This window comes from Prionailurus bengalensis, chromosome B4, assembly GCF_016509475.1.
Source record: "Prionailurus bengalensis isolate Pbe53 chromosome B4, Fcat_Pben_1.1_paternal_pri, whole genome shotgun sequence".
Lineage (NCBI taxonomy): Eukaryota > Metazoa > Chordata > Mammalia > Carnivora > Felidae > Prionailurus > Prionailurus bengalensis.
In genome coordinates, this window is record NC_057358.1 from 131,873,873 (window position 1) to 131,901,759 (window position 27,887).

General features: G+C 56.0%; 1 protein-coding gene across 1 annotated transcript; it reads right to left on the reverse strand.

Annotated features, from left to right (window-relative positions):
• Positions 1-203: 203 nt before the first annotated feature.
• On the reverse strand, positions 204-27,267 carry BAIAP2L2 (BAR/IMD domain containing adaptor protein 2 like 2). Its single transcript, XM_043562559.1, has 14 exons — positions 26,878-27,267; positions 25,601-25,676; positions 24,751-24,837; positions 24,234-24,295; positions 14,661-14,732; positions 14,376-14,492; positions 13,194-13,340; positions 5,002-5,154; positions 4,548-4,695; positions 4,183-4,423; positions 2,029-2,151; positions 1,504-1,711; positions 884-927; positions 204-656 (listed from the first exon to the last, which is right to left on the reverse strand). Exons 1-14 carry the CDS (start codon positions 26,926-26,928, stop codon positions 581-583), a joined length of 1,605 nt encoding a protein of 534 aa, XP_043418494.1. The 5' UTR covers positions 26,929-27,267; the 3' UTR covers positions 204-580.
• Positions 27,268-27,887: the final 620 nt, after the last annotated feature.

Below are 27,887 nucleotides of genomic sequence, written 5' to 3' on the forward strand. Positions count from 1 at the left end.
TTTGCCCCTCCCTCACTCGCTCTCTCACAAAATAAACAAACTTAAAAAAAAAAAAAAAAGAGGGATGTAAAGGGCTGTGAGCGAGCGAGTCCTCTCGGGGAACTCCTAGTGACCTTCAGGACCTCCTGGACACCGTCCTCCAGTGGGAGGCTTCCATGCCCCAGCCCCCACCTGTCCCCCCAGTTCGACACCGCCAGTCCTGCTGCTGTGTCTCCTTGCTTTATTTCTCCCCGTTTACAAAAGTTAAACAAGAGGACGTATGGGGGGGTGGGGAAGGGGGTGTGCGGGGCTCCTCCCTCCTGGGGCAGAGAAGGGGAAAGGGGGTGGGGTGCACGAGGCAGGCCCCCAGGGAGAGTCCTGGGGCCCTTGGAGGGGAAGAGACTGTCCTGTCCCCCATTCTGCCTGCTTTACTTTGAAGGTCCCAGACCCCAGGTCAGTCCCCCGGGAGGGGCAGCCACCCCCAGTTCCAGAGCCCCGGCTTCTTGGGTCCACCGCTGTCGCTTCTGATGCTGCCCCCAGCTCCCGACAGCCCCTGGGCAGGTGTGGGGACGAGCTCAGACCCCGGATGGAGGAGGGCGCCTCAGCGGATGAGGGGCGCTGAGCGGTCGTTGGTGACTGTGGGCCGCAGCTTTACGGTGGCAAAGGGGTTTGTGCCCCTGCGAGGGGAGAGGTCGGGGTGAGAGGGGCCCTCCCCACCCCCCCCACCCCCGCCGCCCAGCTGGGTCTGGCTCCAAGGAAGGTCGCCAGGTGCCTGAGCCATGTCCGCCCCGACCTCTTGCCCCCACTGGTCACCTCTCACCCCTGCCTCACCTCCCCCCTCCCCAGAACCCCTGCCGAGCCCCCACCCCCACGCCGCCCCCCCAACTCCCATCCTAGGACTCACCGAGGGAAGAGCTCTGGAGGGTGCTGTTCCGAGGACATAAGTTTCTGCAGTGAGGGTGGAGGAAAGGCCAGGTTTAGGGGGGGAAAGGGGCAAGTGAGCCCCCACCCCTGCAACTCCCCATTCCAGGAAGGCAGACGACTAGACCAGAGGCCCCCGCAGGCCAGGCTTCGGGGAAATCAGGCCCGGGCATTCCGAAGCTCAGAATTCTGTGGGTTTCAGACTTGAGAAGCCTCTGGGCCAGGGCACCAGCTGCTCTCCCTGCACCCCCACCCCCCACCCCCGGTCCTGCCCAGCCAGCCCCAGCCCTGGCTCCGTCCGACCCAGGACGCTGGTCTTGCCTCTCCCGGGAGGTGGGAAGGACGGGCCTTTTCCAGGGCTCCCAGCAGGACCACGGGGGCTCCAGGCCCTGAGAGGAATGTTTTCCCCCCACCCTCTGCCCCAGGCTCAGAAGTCTATCCCACACCTCCCTGCAGATTAGGCAAACTGAGGCTGGGGAGGGAGGGCCCCCCTCCAGCCAGCCAGTGGCAAAGCAGGGAGGGTCACCCGGTCTCCAGTCTCCCAGCCTGCTGGATGAGCCCAGGGCTGGGGACTGGCTGGGGGGGAGGGGGGAGGGGGCTCACCTTGACGTCACTCGCCACCCCCATGCTGCCCACGCTGCTTCGGCGGCTACTAGGCAAGGGCGGAGGTGCAGGGCTGGGGGCGCGGCTCGGTATCCGGCTCGGGGTTCGGGAGCGGGATTGGCCGTCCCAGTACTCCGAGGGTGCTGTAGAGTTGCCCGGCCGGCCCAGGAGGTCATCAAGGCTGTGGCTGCCCCGGAGGGGGTAGGATCTGAGTCCAGAGCAAGGAGGGACGGGCAGGGGGTCAGGCGTCAGGCCCCTGCTGCTTCCCCCACCCCCTGATCTTGCTGGGCCCCTCAGCATCCTACAGCTTCTTCCCTTGCAGGGGGTGGGGGGAAGGCCACAGGGCTTGGAGGCAGAGGGACGAACGCAGTGACTCTGGCATGTGGGGAGGTGAGGGTCCCCTTCCTCCGGGGACCGAAGGAGGCTGGGTGCACTCAGGACTGCCACTCACAGATGTCCCCCTGGGGGGTGGGGCCGCTCCCCCTGAAGTCCCCACCCCCGCCCCACCTCCCACCACCCAGGTACCTGGAAGGTAGCTCATTCATAGGGTTCATCAGGTTCATGGAGGTCACTGGGGTCAAGGGGTTCGTGGGGTTCACAGGCACCTCCTCCAAAGGCTTCACATAGGCCTCGGGGAACCAGCCGCTCCTGCGGGGTGGAGGCAGAGGGTCCCATAGGCAGAAGGCCCAACAACCGTGCCCAAAAGAACGCTTCCGAGGGCAGTTCCTGGGCAGCGCTGTGTGCCAGGCCTTGCTCGAAAGGCTGTGCCCAGAGTAACTCATTGAATCCCCTCCGGGAGACCTTTCTCCACCTTCAAGCCCAGCTGTCCAGCTTCATGTCCCGCCAGGGGCTAGGTCACCTTGGGGGGAGCTGCAAGTCCAAGGAGGAGAGCGACATGTCCGAGGACACGTGGTGACCGGCTTCATTGGCTACTCGCCGAGTACCCACCACGCGAGGGCCCACAGAGAGCCCGACACACTTCCTGCTCCCCGGAGGCCCCCGGCCTGGCCAACAGGCCCACAGACGGATGATTACCAGGGGACAGGGGACAGGGTGGGGGGCCCGGGGATCACGGGCAACTGTACCAGCCAGGGGTACACTGGGGTACACTCGAGCCTAAGGTGCCTAATACCAGCCAGTGCCCTTTCCTCCTCAGCCCTGCCCCTTCCCTCCACCCTAGAACCCTGGTTCCGGGGACCCCGGGCGCCCTGCCCTTAGAGTCCGTGCCTGGCTGGAGGCTCATCACCGCCCCCCCCCCCCCAAACAGCCAGGGTTCGGGGAGAGGCACTTCGCGCGACATTCCTTAGCTTTTTCAGACCCCACGGAGCCCAGCGGATTCTTGCAAGCACTCTGGAAAGCGTTCTCCACAAAAAGCCACCTTAGACCTCCAGACCCAACCAACAGCGCTCTCGCCTGAAGGTGACTAGGAGCTATTTCACCTCAAACTGACAGACCAGAAGCATTTTCCACGCGTTTTGCTTCCGCCTTCACCGTAAAGTGCCTACGGACAAAACTTGCCACCTTCTTCCCTGACCTGTGAGGCACAGAGGGAACGGCAAAATGTCCCGGGAACGTGGATGGAGAGCACCGGCCCCCGGTGGTTTGACACTCAGGTCCCCGGGGGGCAGTCTGCTACACGCCTGTTGTGGGGACTTGGGCGGGTCCACGAAGCAGGGGTTTCCAACCCTGGTGGTTGTAGCCATCTCCCTACGTCGCCAGCACAGCCTTCCGTTCTTGATCCAGTAGCCCCCGGGCCTCCGCCCCTCCATCCGTCCATCATCCCACCCTGCCTCCCGCATCCAGGATCCACGTGGGCAGCCACCCACCGACCGCCAGTCCCTAATCCGTCTCCACCTGCCTGCCCGTCTACCAGCCCGTTCACACGCTTCCCCACTCACCCCTCAGTCTGCGTAGGCACCCCACATCCGTGCATCCTCTTGCAAGCACCTTGACGTGCACCTGCTGACTCCTCCCTCTAAGCCTCCATTCATTCACTCAGGCCACTATCCTTGCCCTCCTTCCTCCCTTCTCTCCCTGCACGCACGAGTGGGCACCACACCGTCTCCGTAAGGCCCCGTGGGGGGTCACTGCCTGGCTCCAGCAAGCCCCCACCTTCCCTTTTTCTTTGGTAGAAAGAGTAATCCTGGCACACTCTCTTTTCTGGCCGCCAACACCTGCTCTCCTCCAGGCTCGAGGCGACCACAGAGCACTTCCCCACCTCCCCGCTTCCATTCACGGGCGTCGAAACCGACCCCCAATTTGCCTTCTTTAAGGATCTGCACGGCACGCGACCGCCCCACTGGGCCTGTCGGTCTGCTCGGTCCCAGCTTGGCCTCTGGGCCTGGCCCCGGGGGGCCACGGCCTGCTGCGCTCCGGGTAAAGAGGGGCCGCCCTGTTGCCCCCACAGTAAGTGCTCAGGCAGTGGGGTTGCTGCAGCCTTCTTCAGCGCCAAGAGAGAACCTTCCCGTTCGTTCCTCTCGAGGCCCACCGCCCTGTACTCGTCAGGGAGGCTCTTCCTACCCCCTTGGCCTGGGTGAGGACACGGAGCGCCGCGCGGGAGAAGGGGAGAACCGTCTACCGCCCTGGGGCTGGAGGTTGCGGGGCGAGGACGCCTGCGGGGCGGTGGGCGGGGGGCCTCCTTCCACCCCCCTCCCCTGCGCCCCGAGGGCGCCCACTCACGTGGACGAGCCCTCCAGCTTGCCGTAGAGCCAGCCGTTCTGGGCCTCTGGCACTAACACCTCCACGACGTCTCCGGCCGAGAAGCGCAGCAGCGTGTGGTTGGCGCCCTCCGAGTGGGAGACGAGGGCGCGGACTCTCCGGGCGCCCCCGCCGCCGCCGCCGCCGCCGCCGCCGCCGCCGCCCGGGCGCTCGCCGAAGGAGTTGGAGCGCGAGCGCTGGGTGCTGCCGGCGTAGAGCGAGGCTGCCGGGGGCGGGGAGAGCGCGGCGGCGCGTGGGTGGCGGGTTCTCCCCCGCGATCCGGGCCCCTTCCCGGCCCCCGCGTCCCCGGCCCTCCCTCTGCGCTCCGGGGCGCCGGGGCCACTCACAGGCGGACGGCGTCCGGGGCAGCGACCGGCGGTCTGGCTCCAGCTGGGACGCGGACCTCGCCTCGGCGGCGGGCTCGGGGCCGGGGCCGTAGGAGCCGGAGCCGTGCCGGCTGCGCGGGGAGCTGAACTCCGCGAGCGGCCGCTGGGGCTGCGAGGGGAGACGGGCAGGGGAGGGTGGGGCGGGGAGGGGAGGGGAGGGGTGGGCCGCGGCGCCCTAGTCCAGCCCCCACCCCCAGTCCCAGACGTCGGCGTAGGGGTTCTGGGGCCTGCGGCCCAGCCACCACGGGGGCGCCGAGGCCGCGCCGGGGAGGAAAGGCCGGCCCAGGGGCGCTGCGTAGACGGGGAGCCTGGGGGGCAGGGGGCTCCATGGGGGGGGCCTCGGGCCCCAGGGCGCCGTGGCGGGTGCGGGGATCGGCGGGGGCGCGAACAGCGGCGGGGGCGCCCAGGGCCTCACCATGTCCAGGCGGGTGGGCGTCAGGCGGCCCGAGGGGTAGGGCGGCCCCAGCACGGGGCCCAGCAGGCCGGGGGAGTGGGCGCGCGACGGGCTGCGGCTGGCCTCCGACTGCTCCTTCCACAGCAGCACGCGGTTCTGGAGCGTGCTCCGGGCCTGGCCGCGTGCGGGGAGGGGGGGGGGACACCGGGGTCAGCCAGATCGGAGCTGGGGACTCAAAAGTGACACCCTAGGCCTGGGAACTCGGGCCCTGCAAGCTGTGGATGACGGGATCGTCAAGCGGGAAGGAGCCAGAGATGGCGGCGGGGTCACCCCATCGGGGTCGCCAAATGGAGGGAAGCCAACGTGGCAAATTTCCAATCACACGTGTGCTCCTAGATCCAGCCATACCTGAACCCCTTGAACTAAAGGGATAAACTAACCAAAGGGATAAATAGCTCTCCTGGGTAAGCCAGTTTGAGTGGGTTTCTAAAAAGAGGCCCTTCAAATACAGTTTTTCCAGTCTATTCCTTTTGGTCTACGTAAGCACCCCTAGTGCCCCTGGTACATAGGCATCTAACTGTTTGAATACTTTCAAGGACAGGAAACTCAGCAGTTGACCCCGCAATTCATAACAACCTGGGGTGAGAGGGCTTTAAATGTCAGACCTGCTGTGTGCATTAATCATTTTTTTAGGGGGCGCTTGGGTGGCTCAGTTGGTTGAGCGACCGACTTCAGCTCAGGTCATGATCTCACGGTTGGTGAGTTCGAGCCCCGCGTCGGGCTCTGTGCTGACAGCTCCGAGCCTGGGGCCTGCATAGGATTCGGTGTCTCCCTCTCTCTCTACCCTCCCCCACTCGTGCTCTGTCTCTCTCTGTCTCAGAAATAAGTAAACATAAAAAAAACATCATTTTGTTAATTTTCTGTATTTTACGTGTTGACATCCCCGGGGCTTTGTTAATCCTGCCCAGATTGTCCCTCCCGGGGCCTGATAATTCCTAGAGATAGTAAGCAACTTCCCAGTAAGCACGTATGCAAAACAACCGGTCCAAAACCCACATCCCTAACCACCTCCCTTATCTAACACACACCAAGCCAGTATTTCCCCTGACTTCAATCACCCCAGAGCAGGTGCCAGACAGTTAGCTGCAACCCCTAGAGTCCAGAGCCCAGTGAAATTATTCACACCATCGCGTCTTTCAATGGCCTTGACCTCTCTGTGCTGTCACTCAGTCACTTCTATAAATTAAATCCCAGGTATGATCGAAACACCGTGCTCTCTTCCGTTACAAAGGTCTCCCCGTGGGAATGCAAGCTGGTGCAGCCGCTCTGGAAAACAGTATGGAGGTTCCTCAAAAAACTAAAAATAGAACTACCCTGTGACCCAGCAATTGCGCTACTAGGAATTTATCCACGGGATACAGGGGGGCTGTTTCGAGGGGACACAGGCACCCCCATGTTTATAGCAGCACTATCGACAATAGCCAAAGTATGGAAAGAGCCCAAATGTCCATCGATGGATGAATGGATAAAGAAGATGTGGTGCACACACACACACACACACACAATGGAGTATTACTCAGCAATCAAAAAGAATGAAATCTTGCCATTTGCAACTACGTGGATGGAACTGGAGGGTATTATGCGAAGTGAAATTAGTCAGAGAAAGACAAAAATCCTATGACTTCACTCCTATGAGGGCTTTAAGAGACAAAACAGATGCACATAAGGGAAGGGAAGCAAAAATAATATAAAAACAGGGAGGGGGACCAAACAGAAGAGACTCCTAAATATGGAGAACAAACTGAGGGGTCCTGGAGGGGTCGTGGGAGGGGGGAGGGGCTCCATGGGGAAGGGGCACTAAGGAATCCGCTCCTGAAAACCTCATGGGGATCTCGGGCAGCCAAACAGCAGCGACTCCGTCACAGGAGCAAGTGGCCAGCGGGTCACTAGGTGGACAGCCCCTCCGTTGTCTTGTCACGGGTGCTAGGGCGTTCTGGGAGGAAAGGTCCCGGGACCAAGTCCCAGCCTGGACAGCGCAGAATTTTACTGGCTTTCGTCAGCCCTGCCTCCGGGTGGCGTAGCCAGGGGTCGGGAAGAAACACCGCACAGGCTTTCAAAAGCATAAAGAGACCGTGGGGGGATTTCCAAAACAGGGATGGAGTGGGAGAGCCAGTCTAAGTATGATACGGACCCCCCCCCCCCATGCTAGAAAAGGCGGATACATTTGGTTAAGTCAAGATCATTTTTTTAAGCCCGGCAAAACCTACAATAAGCGAAGTCAAGCGATAAATGACAAACTGGGAAGACATGTGCCTCTCATCACCAAGGAAGCTCTAATCTCAGTAACATATAAAGAGCTCCGAGAAACTAATAAGAAAAATGGAGGAAACGATGCTGATAGCACAGTGAAGGGCGTCCGATGGCTCTGGAACACGAAAAGGTATCAGTCTCACTTGTAAGACGAGGATGAAATGAAACCACGTCCGGAGAGACCATTTTTACCTCGCTGCCTGGCAAAGAGGGACACGTTTGGCGTCACGCTGTCATCGAGGAAAAGAGGATCTCCTATTTTGCTGGCAGAAGGGTAAACTGGCACAACGAATGCCTACATCCCTGGGCTCGCCAATTCCATTCCTAGGAACGTATCCTGGAGATACGCTCGCACAACTGTGACGCGCCCGGAGAAGCCCGAAAGGGCGAGGTGGGCCGAGAGGCATGCTATTGACCAGACGCAGACTCAGCCAGGGTTGGTCACGGGAGGCGCGTGAGAATGACCGCTTGCTGCGCTCAGGCCCTCATCATTCTTTCTTTTAAAAAAAAAAATTTTTTTTTTTTTTATGTGTATTCATTTTTGAAAGACAGAGAGAGACAGAGCAGAAGCAGGGGTGGGGCGGAGAGAGAGGGAGGGGACGCAGAATCCGAAGCAGGCTCCAGGCTCCGAGCTGTCGGCACAGAGCCCGACGCGGGGCTCGAACCCGCGACCGGTGAGATCGTGACCTGAGCCGAAGCCGGATGCTCAACCGACTGAGCCACCCGGGCGCCCCCTCATCATTCTTTCAATCTTGTTCCAAATCTTGTGCCTTCTGTTTATAGACAGAGTGACAGGTAAACACGTATGTTTGACTATCTTCGGGAGTTAGATCTTGTGTGTCCTAAAAACCAGCTGGATAGAGCAACACGATACCTACCCCACATCCTTAGCAAATCTATCCCCTAGAGCCGCGAGGAGTGAAAACATGTCCCCGCAAAAACTTTCACTTATATCCCCGCTGGCATTATTTCTAATAGCCGCAAAGTAGAAACGACCCAGATATCCATCCACGGATGAATGGATAAATAAAATGTGGTCTATCCAGACCGTGAAATGTTATTTGGCAATAAAAAGGAATGATGTACCGGGGCGCCTGGGTGGCTCCGCCGGCTGAGCGTCCGACTCTTGATTTCGGCTCAGGTCACGATCTCACGGGTTGTGAGTTCGAGCCCCCGTGTGGGGCTCTGTGCGGACAGCGTGGAGCCTGCTCGGGATTCTTTCTTTCCTTCTCTCTCTCTGCCCTTCCCTGTTCATGTTTTTTCTCTCTCTCTTTCTTTCTCTCTCAAAATAAATAGATGAACTTTAAAAAAAAAAATCGTAAAAAAGGAATGATGTACTGATTCCTGCCACAACCTTGATGAATCTCAAAAGCGCGAAGCTTCGTGAGAGGAGCCCGTCACAGGGGACCACGGATCGCATGATTCATGAATTACGTGCTGTGTGGGTTAGGTCTCAAGAAGACCATTTAAAAGAAGGTAAAACAATTCTGGAATGGAACCCCAGTCCGTGGGAGAGAGGAGGGGCAGGGGGAGAAGGCTGAGCCCTGAGCTTGGGGCTGGCTGTGGGGACAGTGTCTCCCACCTCTGCTCAGCACCAGGGGGTCCCTGGGTTCAGAGACTGGGGAAGGGGCTTGGCTGAGGCGGGGAGGCGGGAGTCTGCTGCCGGCTGTGGGGGGCAGCCGACTGCAAGCAGACAGATCTCCTGAAGGGCAGCTTTTGTTTTCATCTTTGGAGGGGAGAGAGCAGGGGCCGGGAGAACCTAATTCCACTGGGCTCCTTTGCATGCAACTTACATCATTACATCAACCTTGTGAAGAGGGGATTATTTCCTTTTTTTGCCAGAGGAGAAATGAGACTCAGAGAAGTGAAATCACTTGCTAGGTCTGCAGCCGGGGCGCAGAGGCTGGGAAACTGAACAAGACTACGAAGAAAGAGAAATAGAAACGAAATAAGAATGCACAGAAATCGGAAGCATTGGACAGAGGGATGAGGCTGGGGCGGGGCGGGGGGTGGTGGTGCGGGGGGAGGAGCCCTGTTGGGGGCATCAGGAATAGAGAAGCTGCCTGGGTGGGTGGGTCAGGGACCCAGATGGAAATAGAGACAGAGCCTCTACTTCATAGACACAGCGGGGCTTTAAAAATATTTATTGGGGCGCCTGGGTGGCGCAGTCGGTTAAGCGTTCGACTTCAGCCAGGTCACGATCTCGCAGTCCGCGAGTTCGAGCCCCGCGTCGGGCTCTGGGCCGATGGCTCAGAGCCTGGAGCCTGTTTCCAATTCTGTGTCTCCCTCTCTCTCTGCCCCTCCCCCGTTCATGCTCTGTCTCTCTCTGTCCCAAAAATAAATAAACGTTGAAAAAAAAAATTAAAAAAAAAAATTTATTAAATACGTGAATGAGGGGCACCCGGGTGGCTCAGTCGGTTAAGCATCCGGCTTCAGCTCAGGTCATGATCTCGCGGTTCGTGAGTTCGAGCCCTGCATCAGGCTCCGCACTGGCGGCTCAGAGCCTTCTTGGGATTCTCTCTCTCTCCCTGTCTCTCTCTCTCTCTCTCTCTGCTCCTTCCCCACTTTAAAAAAAATACATAAATGAAAGAACAAACGATATTGGAAAATGCAAGGACAAGGTCATCAATTTATGAAGGCATGGTGGAAAGATCATCCTTGGCACCTCCTTCTGTACATCCCACCAGCCACCCCCCGCCCCCAGAGGGGTCAATAGCTAGACCAGGCCAGGTGGGTAGGAACTGTGACGCATCAGCCCCTGTTGAACCTAGAGAAGACAGCAGGACAGAACTTTGACCAGTGCTGGGCTGGCAGGGGCCTGAAGTGCTCCCGGACAAAACACAAGAGGCTCTTAAATATGGAGAACAAACAGAGGGTTACTGGAGGGGTTGGGGGGGGCGGGCTAAATGAGTAAGGGGCATTAAGGAATCTACTCCTGAAATCATTGTTGCTGACCAATTTGGATGTAAGTTAAAAAAAATAAAATTAAATACAAAATAAAAATAAAATAAAATAAAAATGTCAAGAAAGAAAGAAAGAAAGAAAGAAAGAAAGTGCTCCTTTCTCCAGGAAAACACAGTCTGCACGAGTGTGTTGAGTTTTGAGGGTAGAGCATAGCTCCTACTCTCAACCAGGTACCCTTGTGCAGTGCACGACCTGCGCAACCTTCCCCGGCAGCCCTGTCTGCGGGGGTTCTCCACATGGGTAGGCTACATTAATCCCTATTCCTGAGGCTGAGTGAGAGCTGATTTGCAACAGGAAGACCTGAGTTAGAGATGGGGTCCCACTGGGGTCGAGATGGCTCCACTGCCCCCTCCCCCCACATTTGTCAGTACCTCTGCCTGAGCCCTTGCAGCTCACCTCAGAATGGGAAGAGGACCATGAGGAGGCAAAGGAAAGAAACAAGGTACCTAAGAGGACCCAGTGGTCAGGGAGGAGGACCCAGCAGACCACCCAGGCAGCTGAAAGCAGGGGTGACAAGCTTAACAAGATCTTGACCGGAGCCTTTGCTGCATAGCAAACACCTTCCTACCCAGACAAAGGTCAGGACTGTAAGCTTTAAAATTCAACGGATGAACGGGGGCGCCTGGGGGGCTCAGTCAGTGAAGCGTCCGACTCTTGACTTCGGCTCAGGTCACGATCTCACGGTTGTGAGATCAAGCCCCGCGTCAGGCTCAGCTCGGAGCGGGGCGCCTGCTTGGAATTCTCTTCCTCTCCTTCTCTCTCTGTCCCTCCCCCGCTCATTCATCCTCACTCTCTCTCCCTCAATAAACGAATAAACCTAAAAAAAAAATAACACAGTGAACAGATGAACTCTAAGAGAGAGCAGTCCTGTTGAGGACACCATCAGTTGCCTGACAAGTCAAGGGGAGAGAGATCTCAAAATACAGACCAAGAAGAGATGAACACATGGGGGGGGGGGAGGGGTCGTAGATGTGGAGTTCCAGAAGGAGGAAAAGGAATGGCGGCGGAGAGCTAATAATTTAGGAACCAGAAGAGCAAATAGCTCCCCTGACCTGAATATAGGCCTGAGCCCGCAGAGGGAGGGACACGGACAGGCCCTCGTCTATGGGTAACCAGACAAGTTTCTGAGTCCCAAGGACACCAAGAAAATCTCCAAGCATCCAGAGAAAGAGCCAGGACACAGACCAGCACCCGACTTAGCATCCGCAACACGGAGCGCTAGAAGCCGGAGGAACATCATCTTGGGCCACAGGAGAAAAGGGCCACAGCTCTGGAGTCCTGTAACCAGCTAACGTGCCACCCGGCAGTCAGGGTAAAAGTGAGACATTGGCAGCTGTGCACGGATTCAGACGACGTGTCTGCAGAACGTGTTCAGTTAATCGGGACAGAGACCTCAAGACGGCGGGAACGGAAAGGAATGCAAACAGTGGCGAGCGGTGTATCTGGTCACGTGGGTCACGATGCAAAGAAATGACGAATGAGAGCCCGAAGGTTTTTGGCAAAACCAAGAGCCGGAGTTGGGGAGGATGAAGGGAGGCGTCAGGCCACATCTTAGAGTGCCGGGGAGGGCAGGAAAATTCTTCCCAAGGCCTTATCTTAAGGGCTGGGGAGGGTGCTCGATGGACAGAGTAGTGGCGGCGGCGGCGGGGCGGGGGGGGGGGGGGGGGGCGTGTCCGTATATTTTGGAAAAGATAATAGATGAATATCGATTACCATGAGGGTCACAAAGTGAGGCCATCGTGAGTAGAGATGAAAAGGACAGTAGGATTTGCAAACTAATAAAGGGGAGAAGGCGGGGCGCCTGGGTGGCGCAGTCGGTGAAGCGGCCGGCTTCGGCCAGGTCACGATCTCGCGGTCCGGGAGTTCGAGCCCCGCGTCGGGCTCTGGGCTGATGGCTCGGAGCCTGGAGCCTGTTTCCGATTCTGTGTCTCCCTCTCTCTCTGCCCCTCCCCCGTTCATGCTCTGTCTCTCTCTGTCCCCAAAATAAATAAATGTTGAAAAAAAAATTAAAAAAAAAAAAAAAGAGAACAGAAGAGAAAGGAGGGTAATTTTAATCTCAGGCAAAATGAAATGAAAAGCATCAGACTAGATTCTGAGAGGCCTTAAATACATAACTGGTAATATTTACAGAGAAGATTAGATAGTTATAAACCCAACAGCACTTATCAACAGGGCAGCTGAATATGGAAAGCAAAATCCACTAGAAATCCAATGAAAGGGGCGCCTGGGTGGCTCGGTCGGTCGGTTAAGCGTCTGACTCCCGCTCAGGTCATGACCGTACGGTTTGTGAGTTCAAGCCCCGCAGCCGGCTCGGTGCTGACAGCTCGGAGCCTGGAGCCTGCTTCGGACTCTGTGTCTCCCTCTCTCTCTGCCCCTCCCCTGCTCATCCTCTGTCTCTCTCTGTCTCAGACATAAATAAACATTAAAAAAATTTTTTTTTAAAAAAAGAAGAAATAAACATTAAAATAAATAAGTAAATATTTTTAAAAAAAAGAAATCCGGTGAAAAACGAAAGACTCTCTGATCGGTCTAGCAGACAGAACAGAGCAAGAGCACAGAGGATTTAAATAATACGATAAAATTATAGGCAATAACTCAATACGCCCATGAATTAATGAATTTGCAAATAGTATCTGCAAGCAGGAATGAGAAAGTGAACGGTTCCTACGTGAACGAAGAAGGGCGTGAATTAGTGAATGAGTGTGAGAATAAGCAAAGTCAGGAACGAAGGAATCAATGAATGAATAGCTGATGACACAAATCAACATAGAAACAAACAAAGAAATAGATGGGGAGAGTAAACGAATAAAATAAATATCTACAGAGGGGAAGGAAGGAAGGGAGGCAAAGGCAGGGGACTCTCTGGGGGTAGCCAGCTCACAGAGAGCACAGACCCGAGGAAGGCCCCCCCATTAAGCCCGGCCCCGGCCCCCGCTCACCCGGCCAAAAAAATGCAGGAAGGTGTTGGAAAGCAGCAGGTGCTTCTCAGCCAGGAAACGATAACGCCGCTTCTCTTCCAGCTCAGCTGCCCGCTGGCTCTCGGACATGAAGGCCTGCATCTGTGCGTGCAGCCGGTTCACGCTCTCCTGGGGGAGAAGCGGGTTCTAGCAGGAGGCAGCGGGTGGGTGTCTGCCACATCCCACCTCCCCCCAGTGCCAGCTGTCCGAAGCCCCCCTGTCCTTCCTGAACCACCTCCTCCTGGTGGCCCTCCCTGGAGCGCCCAGTCCATCCTGGCTCCCAGGCCCACCTCTCATGGGCACCCTCGTGCTCTGTGTCCGCCCGGCCCGGGGAACTCCTCACGGCCGTGCCTCTTTCCAGGCACCGGGCCAAGCATGGAGTGGGGCCCGGGGAGGTTGGTTTAAGAAAATGTGAATGAGTTGATTCATAAGCCCTTACTTGGGAGGGAAGATTCTGAAGAGGAGAGGTAAGAGCCTATTGAAGGAGCCAGAAGACTGGGGGCGCCTGGGTGGCTCAGTGGGATGAGCGTCCAGCTCTTGATTTCCCCTCAGGTCATGATCCCGGGGTCGTGGGATCGAGCCCCGCGCTGGACTCTGTGCTGACTTTGCGGAGCCTGCTTGAGATTCTCGCTCTCCCTTTCTCTCTGCCCCTCCCCTGCTTGCTCTGTGTCTCTCTCGAAACATAAATAAATAAACATTACAAGAAAAAATAAAGGAGATAGAAGAGGAGACAGGAAAGGAGATAGAGGTCTTGGAGACAGAGGGACAGGGCCAGGGCCCCCGAGCTGGGGAGGAGGGCCAGGCCTAGCGGGGGGGGGGGGGGGGGCAGGAGGGAGCGGGGGATGGCGGGGACCTGCGCTACCGAGATCAAGAAGCAGCATGGTTGAGGGCCTTCGGGTTTTCTCAGTGAAGTGGAAGGCGGGAGGCCTGGGGAGGGCCAGGACGTGACAGCACAGGGAGCAGCGCTGAGGGTGGCCCCGGAGGGCCGGTGGTGCCCAGCCGCCAGGGGCTGGCTGAGCGCTCTGGCTTTGCTCACGGCAGAGGGCATGGCAAGTGGCCCTCCTAGAGTTGGGCTGATGCTGGGCGGGGGACCTGGGTGGCGGGGGGGAAGGGGATGTCAGGGCGTCCCCCCCAGAGCCCGGCTTGGCCCCCCAGCCCACGCACCTTCATCTCCCGCGCATTCTTGTCCCTCTTGCGCTCCATGCGCCACAGCTCAGACATGTACTTCTCCAGGTTGGCGGCTCGGTGGCGGTATTCGATCTCATAGTGCTGGCGGCTGTCCTTGGGTGGTGTGGAGAGAGGGGGGGCGGGGGCTCAGCTGGGAACACGTACAGCCTGGGGCCAGTCGATACCCAGCGCAGGCCTCGGTGTGCTCATCCATCAAATGGGGAGGGGTGGTCTTGCCTGTGATGGGCTGGGGGGGCGGCCAAGGTGGGTGGCCAGACTTACTTTGATGAACTGCACGTCCAGCTTCGTGTTCTTTTCCATGTGTTGCAGCAGATCTCCGTGGAATGTCTGCACCTGCGTGGAGTACAGGGTGGGGGTGGGCAGGGTGGCCCCGATCCTTCCAGACCCCAGCATCCCTCGCACCGCCCAGTCTAATACAGCCCACCGCGTTCCTCACACCCCAGCCACCTGCCCAATCGTCAGAGACACGGTCATAATAAAAGCACCCGGAGGGAGGGAGGATTGAATGGTGAAAAATGCGAAACACTTAGTGCGGTAACTGGGTCGCAACACACGGTCCGATACGCGTAGCAACGTCTTCTGGTTCTTAGACTCAGTCTGTGCTTTGGTCATGCGGTACCCTCTGCCTGGAATGTGCTATCCAACTTGAAATACCAGCTTCCCTGCCCCCTCTGCCAGGAGGCCTCCCCGACTTCCCCAGCGGAATCCCCCGCTCTCCCGTTTTCTTTCTGGAACGTGTATACGTTTGTTCGTTTACTTTTCATTCTTCGGGCCATAGGCCAGATTTCTTCCTGCGCCCCTGGTCACAGCCCCTTTGGAGATGCAGCGAGCCGCTGTGGGCACGAACGTCGGCTGACCCATCTCCGTGTCCCCAGCACCGTGGGCAGGGCCCGACCCAGGGAAAGCGCTCACAGCTGTTGAGAGGTCTTCACTGAGGGGTGGCCGGTTCGCGTGACAGGTGGGACGGAGGCGGCTGACCGCCTGCGTGGCCAGGAAAGCTACTGGGCTCAGGCTCAGAAAACCTGCATTCTAGTAGTTCAGCCTCCAGTTTGCTCTGTAACTTTGGACAAGATGCTGCCCCTCTCTGGGCCTGTTTCCCTATCTATAACAGGGAAGTTTCGGCCGGATGCTCTTGAAGGTTGAGCTTTATGAACCTGAAGATCTTTGACGCTGTGGGCCTTGGTGGTCACCCGGCACATTCCCCCACCCTGCAGCCACTCCCGTCTCTGCTCAGCCTTGTCTGCACACCCTCTCCCCTCAGCAGCACCTGCTCAAGAACCCTCAGTGGATGTCGCCTGCTGCCACAGGGGTCCCCACGCTGTGCTGTGGGCGCTCTGTCCCTTGGGGCAGGGCACTGCCCAGAAAGAGAATGCTGGTAATCTTCTCCTCGTATGCGGGGAAAACCAGCCAAGTATAAAAGTTGTAAGTTTTACGGGCCCCTGGGTGGCTCAGTCGTTTAATGTCTGACTCATGATTTCATGGTTCGTGAGTTCGAGCCTTGCGTCGGGCTCTGCGCTGACAGTGCGGAGCCTGCTTGGGATTCTCTCTCTCTCTCTCCCTTTCTCTCTGCCCCTCCCCCGCCCTCGCTCGCTCTCTCTCTCAAAATAAATAGATAAACCAACTTTTTTTTTCAAGTTGCAAAATTTACATTGTTTTCCCTCCCATAATTGTTTCTGAAACCCTGGTAACGGCTGGTCTGTAGGGGAGCTTGAGTGTGGCCCCCTCGGGACTGGCCACGCCTTGAACCCTGAGTTGTGGCTGCTGGTGAGTGTGGGGGGGGGGGAAGGGGGTCAGTGTTATGAGTGGCACCAAGTCCACGTTTCTGCCCTTATCTGCTGGATCCAGGAAGTAAGGAAGTGAGCCACCTCAACCTGCACTGCGGGACCTCCCAGTGGAGCCCTCGGGGCGCCTCACTTGCCCCTCCCCGGGCTCTGCTTCCCCCTGACCGGGCAGTCTAAGACTTGTGCTTGAACTCCGAGCGTATGTTCTTGAAAATCTGCACAAATCGCCCAAAATAAACAATGGGGCTTGGGGGAGATGCGGGGTTGGAGCAGACCTTCAAAAAGCCCGGCAACTTTGTAAGCAGAGCACTAATAAAGTGGATGAGTGGTACCTGGAGACGAACTTGAACCACGCCGAAGGCCACAGAAAATATCTGCAATGCACAAACCCGACAGAATGGACGCGGCGGCTCCGCCTGAATTACCTCCGCGCTGGCAGGCTGAGCCGTGCAGGGGGGTAGGGGATGGGGGGAAGCAGGACTGTCACAAAGGTAGGCAAGGGAGGCTGTGCAGCCTGCCCCCAGCTGAGGGCCCTGGGTGGCTGGGAGCGGTCTCCCCAAGGAGGCCTCAGTGCAGGAGCTCTTTTAAAATGTTCTTAAAATACAGATCAAAGGGCTCTTGCTGTCAGTGCAGGAGACAAGTTGGGGGCCTTTCCCTGCCTCCTAATTCTGTTTGCCTTTCCCACTCTCACCTGGGAGACGTCGCTGTGAATAAGCTAAGCTTGCATGTGATCAGATGTCACTCCTGCCACGTATGGCGGCTGGATTGTAATTCTTCCCATTGCCACAGTTTGGCTGTGATCACCGAAGGGGTAGAGGGCACAGACCCAGGATGTCCCATTAAGATGGGGCCCGAGCACCAATGGGTTAATGGAAAGTCTTTGTCAGGCTCCAGAAGAAACGAATCTATTAAGAGGTTGATAACTGATGTGAACTTTGAGCTCTTGTTATGGGGAAACCATAGGACTATTAGCAGGTGGCTTCTGAAACAAGGAAGTCATCAACCCCGGGCAGGTCAGATTCCCAGCAGGTCAGAAAAGAGACTGCCCTTCCCAGGGTTTCCTCTCCCGGCATATCCTTCATTACCGGGTCCTGTGAGCACCTCAGTACAGAAGCTGAGAGCAGATCCACTGTAGAAAACACGCACTGTAAGCTCTATGTATTGACTTCTTTCAGTGACTTACAAGAGATCTTTTTGTCGCCTACACAGGAAAACCCCCTGAAAGAATTGTCCCTGTGAGCTGATCCCACTCCTGCCCTCTCGTTTGCTCGGGAAGCCCCTCCAGTCGGTCTGTGCCCCACCATGCCAACAAGAATGTCCTTGTTGAAATCACTGACACTCCACAGTGCAAAGCCAGCTGTCAGGACTCATCTGACTCGTCCTGTGGTCATCATCTGACACAGTTGACCATTCCCTCCTCCCGAAACACCTTCCTTCCTTGGCTTCCGGCCCACCGCCCTCTCCTGGTTTTCCTCACACTCCCTAACCTCCACTCCCACTCGCCACCCTCACTGCCTCTTGTCTGTCCCGCTGATTCCCCCTCATCGCCTGATCTCCCAGAGCCTCTTCCCTTCCCTTCCTACACCCACTACCTCCATGAGCTCATCTGTCCATGTGTTCACGACTCCCAGACGAACAACCGAACCTAGATCTTGACCCCAAACTCATACATACAACTGATGTCCACATCTCCATTTGGTTTTCTGATAAGCATCGCAAACTTATCATATCTAAAGCCGAGTCCCTGATCTCTCCCCTCCACCCAAACTGCTTGCTCCACACTCAATATTTCCCACATCGGCTAATGGCGACTCCACTTTCCAGTTGATCAGGACAACACCTTGAAGTTACTCTGACGTTCCCTTTTCTTTTACAACTGACGTCTACTCCATCAGAAAGTCTTATTAGCTCTACATTCAATCTGATTTCTTCTCAACACTACCAGTGCTGCCACTTTCCCAAGTTATTTCAATCCTCCCCGAGATTATTGCAACAGCCTCCAAACTGGTCTTCCTGCTTTTGCTTTTGTCCTCCACTGCTGATAATTTTTTTTTAATGTTTTTATTTTATTTTTTGAGACAGAGAGAGACAGAGCATGAGCGGGGGAGGGGCAGAGAGAGGGGGAGGCACAGAATCCGAAGCAGGCGTCAGGCTCTGAGCTGTCGGCACAGAGCCCGACGCGCGGCTCGAACTCATGGACCGCGAGATCGTGACCTGAGCCGAAGTCGGTCACTTAACCGACTGAGCCATCCAGGCGCCCCGATCTTTTATTCTTAGTATAGGAGCCAGAGCGATCCTACTAAAATAATGTCAAACAATGAACAATTGGAGACTGAAATTGAAAAATTCCAACTGTGGGAATGCCTGGGTGGCTCAGTCAGTTAAATGTCTGACTCTTGCTTTCAGCTCAGGTCATGATCTCAAGGTTCATGAGATCGTGCCCCACATCAGGCTCTGTGCTGACAGTGAGGAGCCTACTTGGGATTCTCCCTCCCCTCTTTCTGCCCCTCCCCCACTGGTGTGTGTGCATGCACATGCTCTTGCCCCCTCAAAATAAATAAGTAAACATTAAAAATTCCAATTATAATGGCTAAAAAAATCAAACACGTAGGAATAAATCTATCAAAAGATGTGCAAGACTGCTACCCTGAAAATGACAGGGTGTTACTATGAGAAATGAATAAATGGAGAAGTATACCATGTTCATGGATCAGAAGTCTCAATATTAAGATGACCATTAATTTATGGATTAATGCAATCCCTCTCAAAATTCCAGCAGACTTTCTTGAATTGACAAGCTGATTCTAAATATGTAAATGCAAACATTGTTGAATGTCCAAAATAATTTTGAGAAAGAATAACAAAATTCTTAGACTACTTGATTTTTAAGACTCACTATAAAGCAATAACAATTAGTACAGTGTGGTATGGTTGTAAGGATAGACAAATATATATCAGCGGAACAGAGTAGAGAGCTCAGAAATACACCCACACATATACAACAAAAAATTTTTTGACTAAGACACCAAGTGACTTCAATGGGAAAGCAAAGTCTTTTTGAAACGGTGCTGGAACACTCAAATGTCTATACAGGGGGAAAAAGAACCCTGACTCTATGTCACTTCATACACAAAAGCAAATTTAGGGTGGGTCATAGAAATAAACATAAAGCCCAGAATATACAGCTTCTACAAGAATACTTAGGATATCTTTGCCAAAGGGGTAGGCAACGATTTCTTGAGCACAAGCCATTTCTTAAAATTGTCAAGTTAGTAGAGACAGGTGTTCTTTTTGGTGTTTGCTGTTGCCATAGCATTGACTCATGAACTGTAAGGTAGTTTACTGAGTTTAAACAGATTCCACCTTTTGTAAAATGAAAACCATAAAATAGCCAAATTGGGCTTCCCAAAAATCTAACTTTCTGTTCATCAAAGACACTATTTAGAAAATGAATAGACAAGCTATAGGTTGGGCAAAAAATTATGCACCATGCATATACCTGACAAAGGACTCAGATCTTGACTATACAAAGAACTCCTATAAGTCAACAGTAAGTATAACCTGATAAATGGGCAAAGTACTAAGCAAACACTTCATGAGACAAGATATACAAATATCTGGTAAGCCTGTTAAAAGTCTTCAGTCACTGGCAAATGCAAAATGAAACCGCAATAAAGTACCATTCCATACCGTCTAGAATGGCTAAAATAAAAAGGCTGACAACATCCAATGCTGGCAAATGCCTAGAACAGCAGCAGCTTTCAAACATTGCTGGCAGGGGTGCAGCTTAGCACAAGAGCTTGGGAGAGCTCTTTGACGATTTCTTATTAGTGCTAAATATATGTCAACCCTGAAACCCACAGAGTTTGCCCCCAGGTATTTTCCCAAGAGGAATGAAAATGTATATCCACAAAAGACTTGTATAAGAGTGTTCGCAGCAGCCCTCTTCACAATAATCGCAAACTGGAAACAACCCCAACAACCATCAACGGAAAAACCAGATAAACACATTGTGGTATATTCGTTCAGTGGAATACTAAGCAATCAAACAACAAAGCAGCCATGCCCGTGAAATTCACCGAGGGAACGAGGTGGGATGCAGAGGGGTACTCATGTACGATTCCCTTCGTATGAAGTCCAACAACAGGCAAAATGAATCTCTAGAGATAGAAATCAGAAAGTGGTTGCCGAAGAGGAGGAAGACTTTTTAAAATTCTTTTAAAAAGCTTATTTCTTTATTTTGAGAGAGAGAGAGAGAGGCAGAGAAAGAGGGAGAAAGGAAGAATCCTAAGCAGGCTTCACACTGAAGCGTGGAGGCTGACGCCTCAGGACTCGATCTCACAAACCCGTGAGATCATGACCTGAGCTGAAATCAAGAGTCAGATGCTTAACCGATGGAGCCACCCAGAAACCTTTTTTTTTTTTTTTTTTTTTTTAAGGACAAGTGAAGAAATGAGAGTGACTGCCAATGGGAATGGTGTTTTGGGGAAGGGGGTGACAAAAATGTCCTAAAATTAGGTAGTGGGGATGGTTTCAAAACTCCGTGAGTACATTAAAAACTTCTAAATCGTGCACTTTAAGGGGGTGAATTTTGGGATGCCTAGGTGGGTCAGTTGGTTAAGCGTCTGATTCTTGGCTTCGGCTCAGGTCATTATCTCATGGTTCATCAGTTCAAGCCCAGCATGGGGCTCTGTGCTGACAGTGCAGAGCCTGCTTGGGATTTTCTCTCTCTCTTCCTCTCTCTCTGCCCCTCCCCTGCTCGTTCTCTCTCTCTCAAAATATATAAATAAACTTTTAAAAAAGGTGAATTTCAAGCTGATATTATATATTTAACATATATTATATCATATATAGTGTATTTATATTCATATGTACAATAACATATAATATATATTATATTATATATGATAATATATATTATTGTGTATACATATACAACTATGATAGGACTTCTATTACGGACTCCATTCGGGGTCTAGGTATTAAATCATAATATCTGGAAGTGGAGGAGAAAAAAAAGAAATGAAGAAAGAAGTAAAAATAGCCAAGAGGAAGAAACAGATATTGAAGATAAGCTATGGAGATCTAACATACAGATAATAGGAGTCCCTGAAGAAGAAAGGCAAAGACAGAGAACAAAAATATTCTAAAAACCGGGATTCCAGACAACTGCCTAAAATTTAAAAAAAAGATGCCTAAAATTTAAAAAATATATATTTAAAACTACATATTGAAAAAGTATATCATATAACTGATCATATTGACCCAGACTGATCAACATCAAGACACATCTAGACAAATTACTGAACTTAAGAAACAGAAAAGAAATCTTTCGGGCATCTAGGTTAAAAAAGTAAGTGATTTACGATGGGAAAAAATAGACGATGAGACCTTTCAACAGCAACACTCAACATTCCATGCCAGAAGGCAACTGGGATATTTGAATGCTTTCCTTGTCTGTATCCTTGAGAATCAGGATTTTTTTTTTAATGTTAATTTTTGAAAGAGAGAGAGGCAGACCGACAGATAGACAGAGGATCAGAAGTGGGCTCCGAGCTGACAGCAGAGAGCCCGTCGCGGGGCTTGAACTCACAAACCGTGAGATCATGACCTGAGCCACAGTAGGACGCTCAACCGACCGAGCCAGCCAGGCGCCCCGAGAATCAGGATTCTTGATGAAGACCAGGAACAAAGGAGATGCTGGTGTAATACCAGAAGAGGCTGAGCAAAGCAAGACACCCAGCAAGCTACCAAAACCAGTAGGGTTGTGCCCAAAAGAGTCAGGAGCCAGACTGAAGAAGCTTCTACTGGCCAAAGAGGGGACATTTTCAACTTTGCCAAAGACAATAATCACAGAGGACTCAAATACATCAAATGTGTTGAAGTCTATGATACTGGGGGCGCCTGGGTGGCTCAGTCAGTTGAGCGTCTGACTTCGGCTCAGGTCATGATCTCAAGGTTCGTGGGTTCGAGCCCCGTGTCAGGCTCTCTGCTGACAACTCAGAGTCTGGAGCCTGCTTCTGATTCTGTGATTCTGTGTCTCCCTCTCCCTCTCTGCCCTTCCCCCACTCATGCTCTCTCTCTCTCTCTCTCTCTCTGTCATAAACATTAAAAAAAAAATTTTTTTTTTAATTGGAGCCCTCCAACACTTGCTATCTGCCTTCCCTGCTCTTTCCTCCAGAGCACATTTTGCATCTAAGCTGTCACTTGCTAGTCTAGGGTTTTGTCCGTCTCCTCTCTTGGGGAAGGCAAGGGTCTCCCCAGTGCCTGAACAGTGCCTGGCACCCGGCAGCAAATGGCTGTCGAGTGAATGAGCCCGAGGGGGAGGCGGCCTCTGGCGTCCTGGGTCTGGTACGGTTCTGGCCGAAGGCCCTGCCTGGCTGTCACAGCCAAGACACTGGTACCCAGAGAGGGCAGCTCTCCTTACAGAGAGGCCCTGGATGACACTTGTCCCTAGCCAGCCCAGACGTGCCACAAGTGACACGGAGAGCCATCAAACCCGAGAATCGGAAGTCACCGGCTCCCCGCACGAGGTGGGCTCTGTAACTCCCGTCCTGAGCCCCAGGAAGGGGGACGGCTGGGCTCCCAGCCTGCGGGTGGCCGCCAGACGGGCGCCCAGGACCAGGGTTTCCTCCTGTGCAGGATGCGTGTTCTCTGCTCGTGACGTCGTTCCCCATTTTGACATAGTGACCAAACTGCTGAGTGTTTTTACGGCGTTCCCCCAAAGAGCACCCTGACTTCCAGCGGTTCCCGGCCCCCACCCCACATTTGAGAGCCGCGTGCTGTGGCAATGAGCTGACATTTCCTCCCGAGCTTTCCGAGACCCCTCACCATCAGGTCCTCTCTTGCTCCGCCCCGGCTCCCCATCGTTGGCTCACTTCTGCCCGCCACACACGCGCCTAGCCCGCCGGCCCCCTCTGGGAATGCCCTCTGGCCTCCTCTCCTTGCGGCCAGGCCGCACCCCCTTTTCAAAGCTCGCTCTTTCTGTCCAGACTGGGCAAAGCCCTGCTTGGTGCCACGCTCCGGCCCAGCCCTTGCAGGGATCCGAGTCCCCGCAGAGATAGAGACGGGGTGATAGATTCTGCCCCTAATCGTCACCGCGGAGACGCACGGAGGGCTACAGGTGGGTGCCAGGCCACAGGAAGTCGCTTAGGCCTCACAAGAATCCTGCCAGCGGTTTTTATGGTCGTTTTCGTTTCACACACAGATAAGCCCAAGTGCAGAGAGTCTTGTCCAAGGTCACGAGCCGATGATGGGTGGCGCTGGGCTTTGAACCCAGGTGCTCCGGCTACAGAGCTCGCTTTCTTAACCACCACGTGCTAAGAACGGATAAAAGCAGCGTTGGGAGTCCAGAGGGGGAAGTGATGAATGCGCCCAGGGGTCAAGGGAGGCTCAGGAAGGTGCCGGCCGCCAAGGGTAGGGGTGGTTCTAGGCTGACAGCACAGCATGAAGATAGCCCCGCGGTGAGGGCACCAGGCCGCGTCTGCAGAGGGCAGCTCTTTGGGGTGCTGGGCTGTGATGGGGTGGGGGGGCGTCACGGGGAGACTGCTGGCTCAGCAGGGCCTGGAATCCCTCACCGAGAAGACTGGGTTTGGTTCTGTGGGTGACCGGGGGTGGAAGGGCTTTCCTCATGGGCATGACAAGGTCAAGTGCTTGGCTACTCTCTTGGGGGCATGGAGGGAGGGGCCGCGGAGCCAGGGAGGGGGCAGGGCCTGGCCGGATGCACCCGGGCAGTGGTCCTTTCTCTCCCCAGCTCCTCCACTCACTCTGGAATTTGGGGCAAGGGACTGGATCTCCGAGACTCAGTTTCCTCCTTTGTAAAATAGAGATGGAAGTAGTTCCTGCCTCCCAGGGTTGCTGGAGGCTTGCACAACATATGGCAGATAAACACGCCCAGCACAGCCTGGCGCTGGCGGGTGCCCAGAAGGGCAGTGCTCGTGTGTCGCTAAGGGTCCCAGGGGGTCCTCCCTGAGAAAGGATGTGGGAGGTCGGGACCCCGGTCTTCCTTGGAACACAGCCCAGTCTCCTCCAGGCCGAGCAGCCTGATACTCACCACCACCTCCAGGTCGGAGTTCAAGTGCCGCTGGGTATCTGACATCTGCACCAGGATCTCCCCTGGAGGCAGGGGGAGCGGCAGCTTCAGTGGGGCGGCCGGCCCCGCCCACCCCTCCTCCTGCTAGAAGCTGCTACAGGGGGCTGCCAGAGGCTGGATTTGGGGACCAAAGTCCAGGGAGTTCCCAGATGGCTCTGGGAGGGTGGCAGTGCCTGTCCCAGCCCCGGAACAGCCCTGCAGGGAGTGGTGGGGAGGGGCTTGGGCTCCAAGGAGTCTGGGCCATGGCCGCAAGGCCTGCGTCTTGGGGAGATTTCCTGGAAGGGCAAGAACATAGCGGCCACGCTCCCCGCGATCTCAGGACGGTGGGCGAGGCAGGCCTCGGGCCTGAGGGACGGCAGGAGGGAGACAGAGGGGCCCAGACGGCAGGAGGAGGCCTGGGGTGGAGGCAGGGCTAGGAGGAGAGCGCCCCCAGGCCCAAGCGAGAGTGGGGGGTGTAGTGGGAGGGGGAGCGCCTCACCCAGGATCTGCGAGGTGGAGCTCTGCAAGGCCTGCTCCCCGATCTTCTGGATGGCGTTGAAGTAGACCTCAGCCGCCTCGGACAGAGCTGCGTGGGGATGGGGGATGGGTCCGGATCCAGCCCCCTCCCCCCCCCCGCCCCTCCGATCTCCATCCTCTGGAGACCTCTCCTGACAGGGCACGTGGAGGGGACACTGTGGGGTCTGCCACAGGCGTCCGTGACAGGGAGGGGTGTCCTGGGTGGTGCGTGAGGACAGGCGGCGGCGGCCAGGGGAGAAAGCGGGTGTGGAGGGGGGTGGTGGGCTTCCCCCCCACCCCCCACGGAGGCAGGGCCCAGGGCGGATGCACCGAGCACAGGGATCGGTGCTGAGCCGGACATCCGGGGGTTTGTCATGGGCAGGGGCGTAGGCACCTGCGTGTACCTGTGTGGAAGACCAGTTCGGATGCACAGGGTAGGGGTGGGCTGAGATTTCTGGGGGTGGGGGCGGGGGGGAAGCAGGCTTTGACTCTGAGGTCCGAAACGGCAGGGAGGGCTTGGGTGTCGCAGCGGGCTCCATGGATAGCATCAAGGCGACCTATAGCATCACTGTGTGTGTGGCTGGGGCTGTGTCGGCCACCAGGGCCTGGCTCTGCGTCTCTGGGAGCATCCTGAGGGCACTTAAGAAGTGGGCAGAGGAGGGTGTGGGGGTATGGGGGTGAGGGTGGTGGACAGGAGTGTGTAGGGCTGAGCCTGAGCTGAGTGTGTGCTGTGGGGTGCAGAGAATATGGGTGGGGACACCAGTGCACGGAGGGACCAGGCGGGTGCAGGCAGTGACGGCCGAGGGGCTGGGTGCCCTGGGCTGGGCACTTACCATGGAAGGCCCGGAGGTAGTTGTTCCCGAGGTACACCAGGTTCTCCAGGGCAGGGTTAAACTGCTCCATGATACTCTGGAGCCGGAGGGTAAGGGGTGATGGGGGATAGATTGGGAGAGGAAGAAACGTTGATGGGCAGGGAGGCAAGTCACTGGGCCTCAGAAGCAGGGCACCCCCGGACCCAGAGAGAAGCCCGACCCTAGGGGAACCCATCTAGAAATGCGGAGTCACCCAGGATCCTGACTCTGCTGCAGGGGCCTCAGAGGCCATCCCTTGGGCTCACACGCCTGCCCCGGCAGGAACTTGTTCCCAGGACAATGCGCCTGGAAGGTTCTCCTCCTCCCACTGGGTTGAAGGCTGTGGTCCATTGTGGGCCCCCAGCTGGGTGTGGCTCAACCCTGCCCTGGGTCCAGGCCCCGCTGGGCTGAACACACAGGCGGCCGACAGTCACCTCACGGGCAAGGGCAGATCTTGCCCTTCCCAAAGAAGAGCCCCTCGGGAGCAAGGCTGTGGCTGGGTCATAGGCTACCTCAGGCCATGGCCGGCAGGAGAGTACCCTCCATGGTGGAAAGGGCGCTGGGCATGGACTTAAGACTTGGGTCTTGGTTCAAATCCCAGCAGCCTCTTTGGGATCTCTGGTGACCTTGAACAAGCTGTTTAACCCTGCTGGCCTCGGTTTTCTCATCTATCATTTGGGGTGATTATTTTCTATCCTACAGGCAGGGTGCCATGAGGCTTATCTGTGAAAGGGTCTTGTACACAGTAGGTGCTCAATAAAAGTCTATGCAGACTACAGTAACCTCTCTGGAGTGAAGCAGAAAATTTGAGTGAGGGGTTCAGAAAGGAGAGACAGACAGAGACGGGAAGATAGAGACAGACAGAGAGGGACTCTCCAGTCGTGGGCCAGGTGGCTCTCCAGCCCCCCTATCCCACCTCTGGCCACCCTGGGTCCTGTCCTGCCTTGTCCGGCATCTAGGAGTGCTGTCTCAGCAGGCCTGTCGCTCCCTGGGTAACTGTGTGGACAAACCCCCACCCTGCGAGCCTCAGGTTGGGGCTGGGGTGGGGGGCCTTCGGTCTGCATGTGCCCAGACCCTGATGGCCGGTGGGCCGCGTCTGGGGAAGAGGTGAGAAGGCTGGCTGCGCCCAGGGATCCCCATGTCATGCCCACAAGGCAGACTGGTTCACAGACCATGCTGCGCCCACGCACACCCTCCACCCTCCAGCCCTGGGAACGGATGTTCGGGCCCCGGGCCCCCAGCCACACACACACGCTCACCTTGTAGATGGCCATGGTGGACCTGTAGAACTGGTCCATCTCGGGGGCCATGGAGTGGGCTTCGACCCAGGTGCTGAGCAGGAGGCTGGGGGTGCTGGCAGGGTCGGGAGCGCCGAGGGTCAGTCCCCTCCAGTGCCCACTGCTCTAAGGGAGTGAAGAATCCTACAGAGTAGCACGGAGGTGAGGGCCTGCCGGCGGTGGCCGGGGAGGTGGCAGCTTAATTATTCACCAGCCAGGGATGTCAGAATGTGATCTGGGGCGTAACCAGACCCGGGGGGAAGGCATCCTGTGACGCGGGCAGGTTCGTGTGACCTGCCCTTCAATTATTTACCCCCGTGAGCCGTGGGCTGGTGGGCACGCGTGGATGGACCGTTCCCTTAGGTCACCTCCTCCTCCGGGCCGAGCTTTCCCCAGGCCCCGCAGGGACCCCTGGCTATGGGGGGACCCCCGCCCTCCCGCCTGCCCACATTGGGCCCTGTCCAAGTTAGAGGGGCCGGAGCTGCGGGGGTGCCCTCCCCCACAACCCTCCCCGACAGACCCAGCCCCTGAGGCCAAACGTACCACTGGGCATCGCCGTTCTCTGGCCTCTTCTCTACCCCAAGCCGCTCACACCCGCACTTCAAGGGCTGAGGATCCCACATCTGCCAAAGCCCGCCCAGCCCCTCTCATGCTGGAGAGGCGGTACCACAAGCCCCAGAGCCACACAGACCCGGGCCAGACCTTGTCCCCCCGCACTGGCCGTGTGACCGCGCCCAAGCCCCCTGCCCTTTCTGGGTCTCATCTGCTGCCTGCCCCGGCAACTGGGGCTCGTCCTCACCCCCCACCGTGGGCAAGTGGACTTAGCTGCCGCCTCTGAACACCCTCACGGCCTGATTTGGGGGGGCCTGGAGCAGACAAGTAGTATCCCCAGGGGAGCCCGGGAAACAGCATTCATCCAAGGGGGCACAGGAAGAGGACAGTCAAGGCTGAAGGGAGCTGGTGGGTGCGGGGCCCTGGGGGACTCTGAGCAC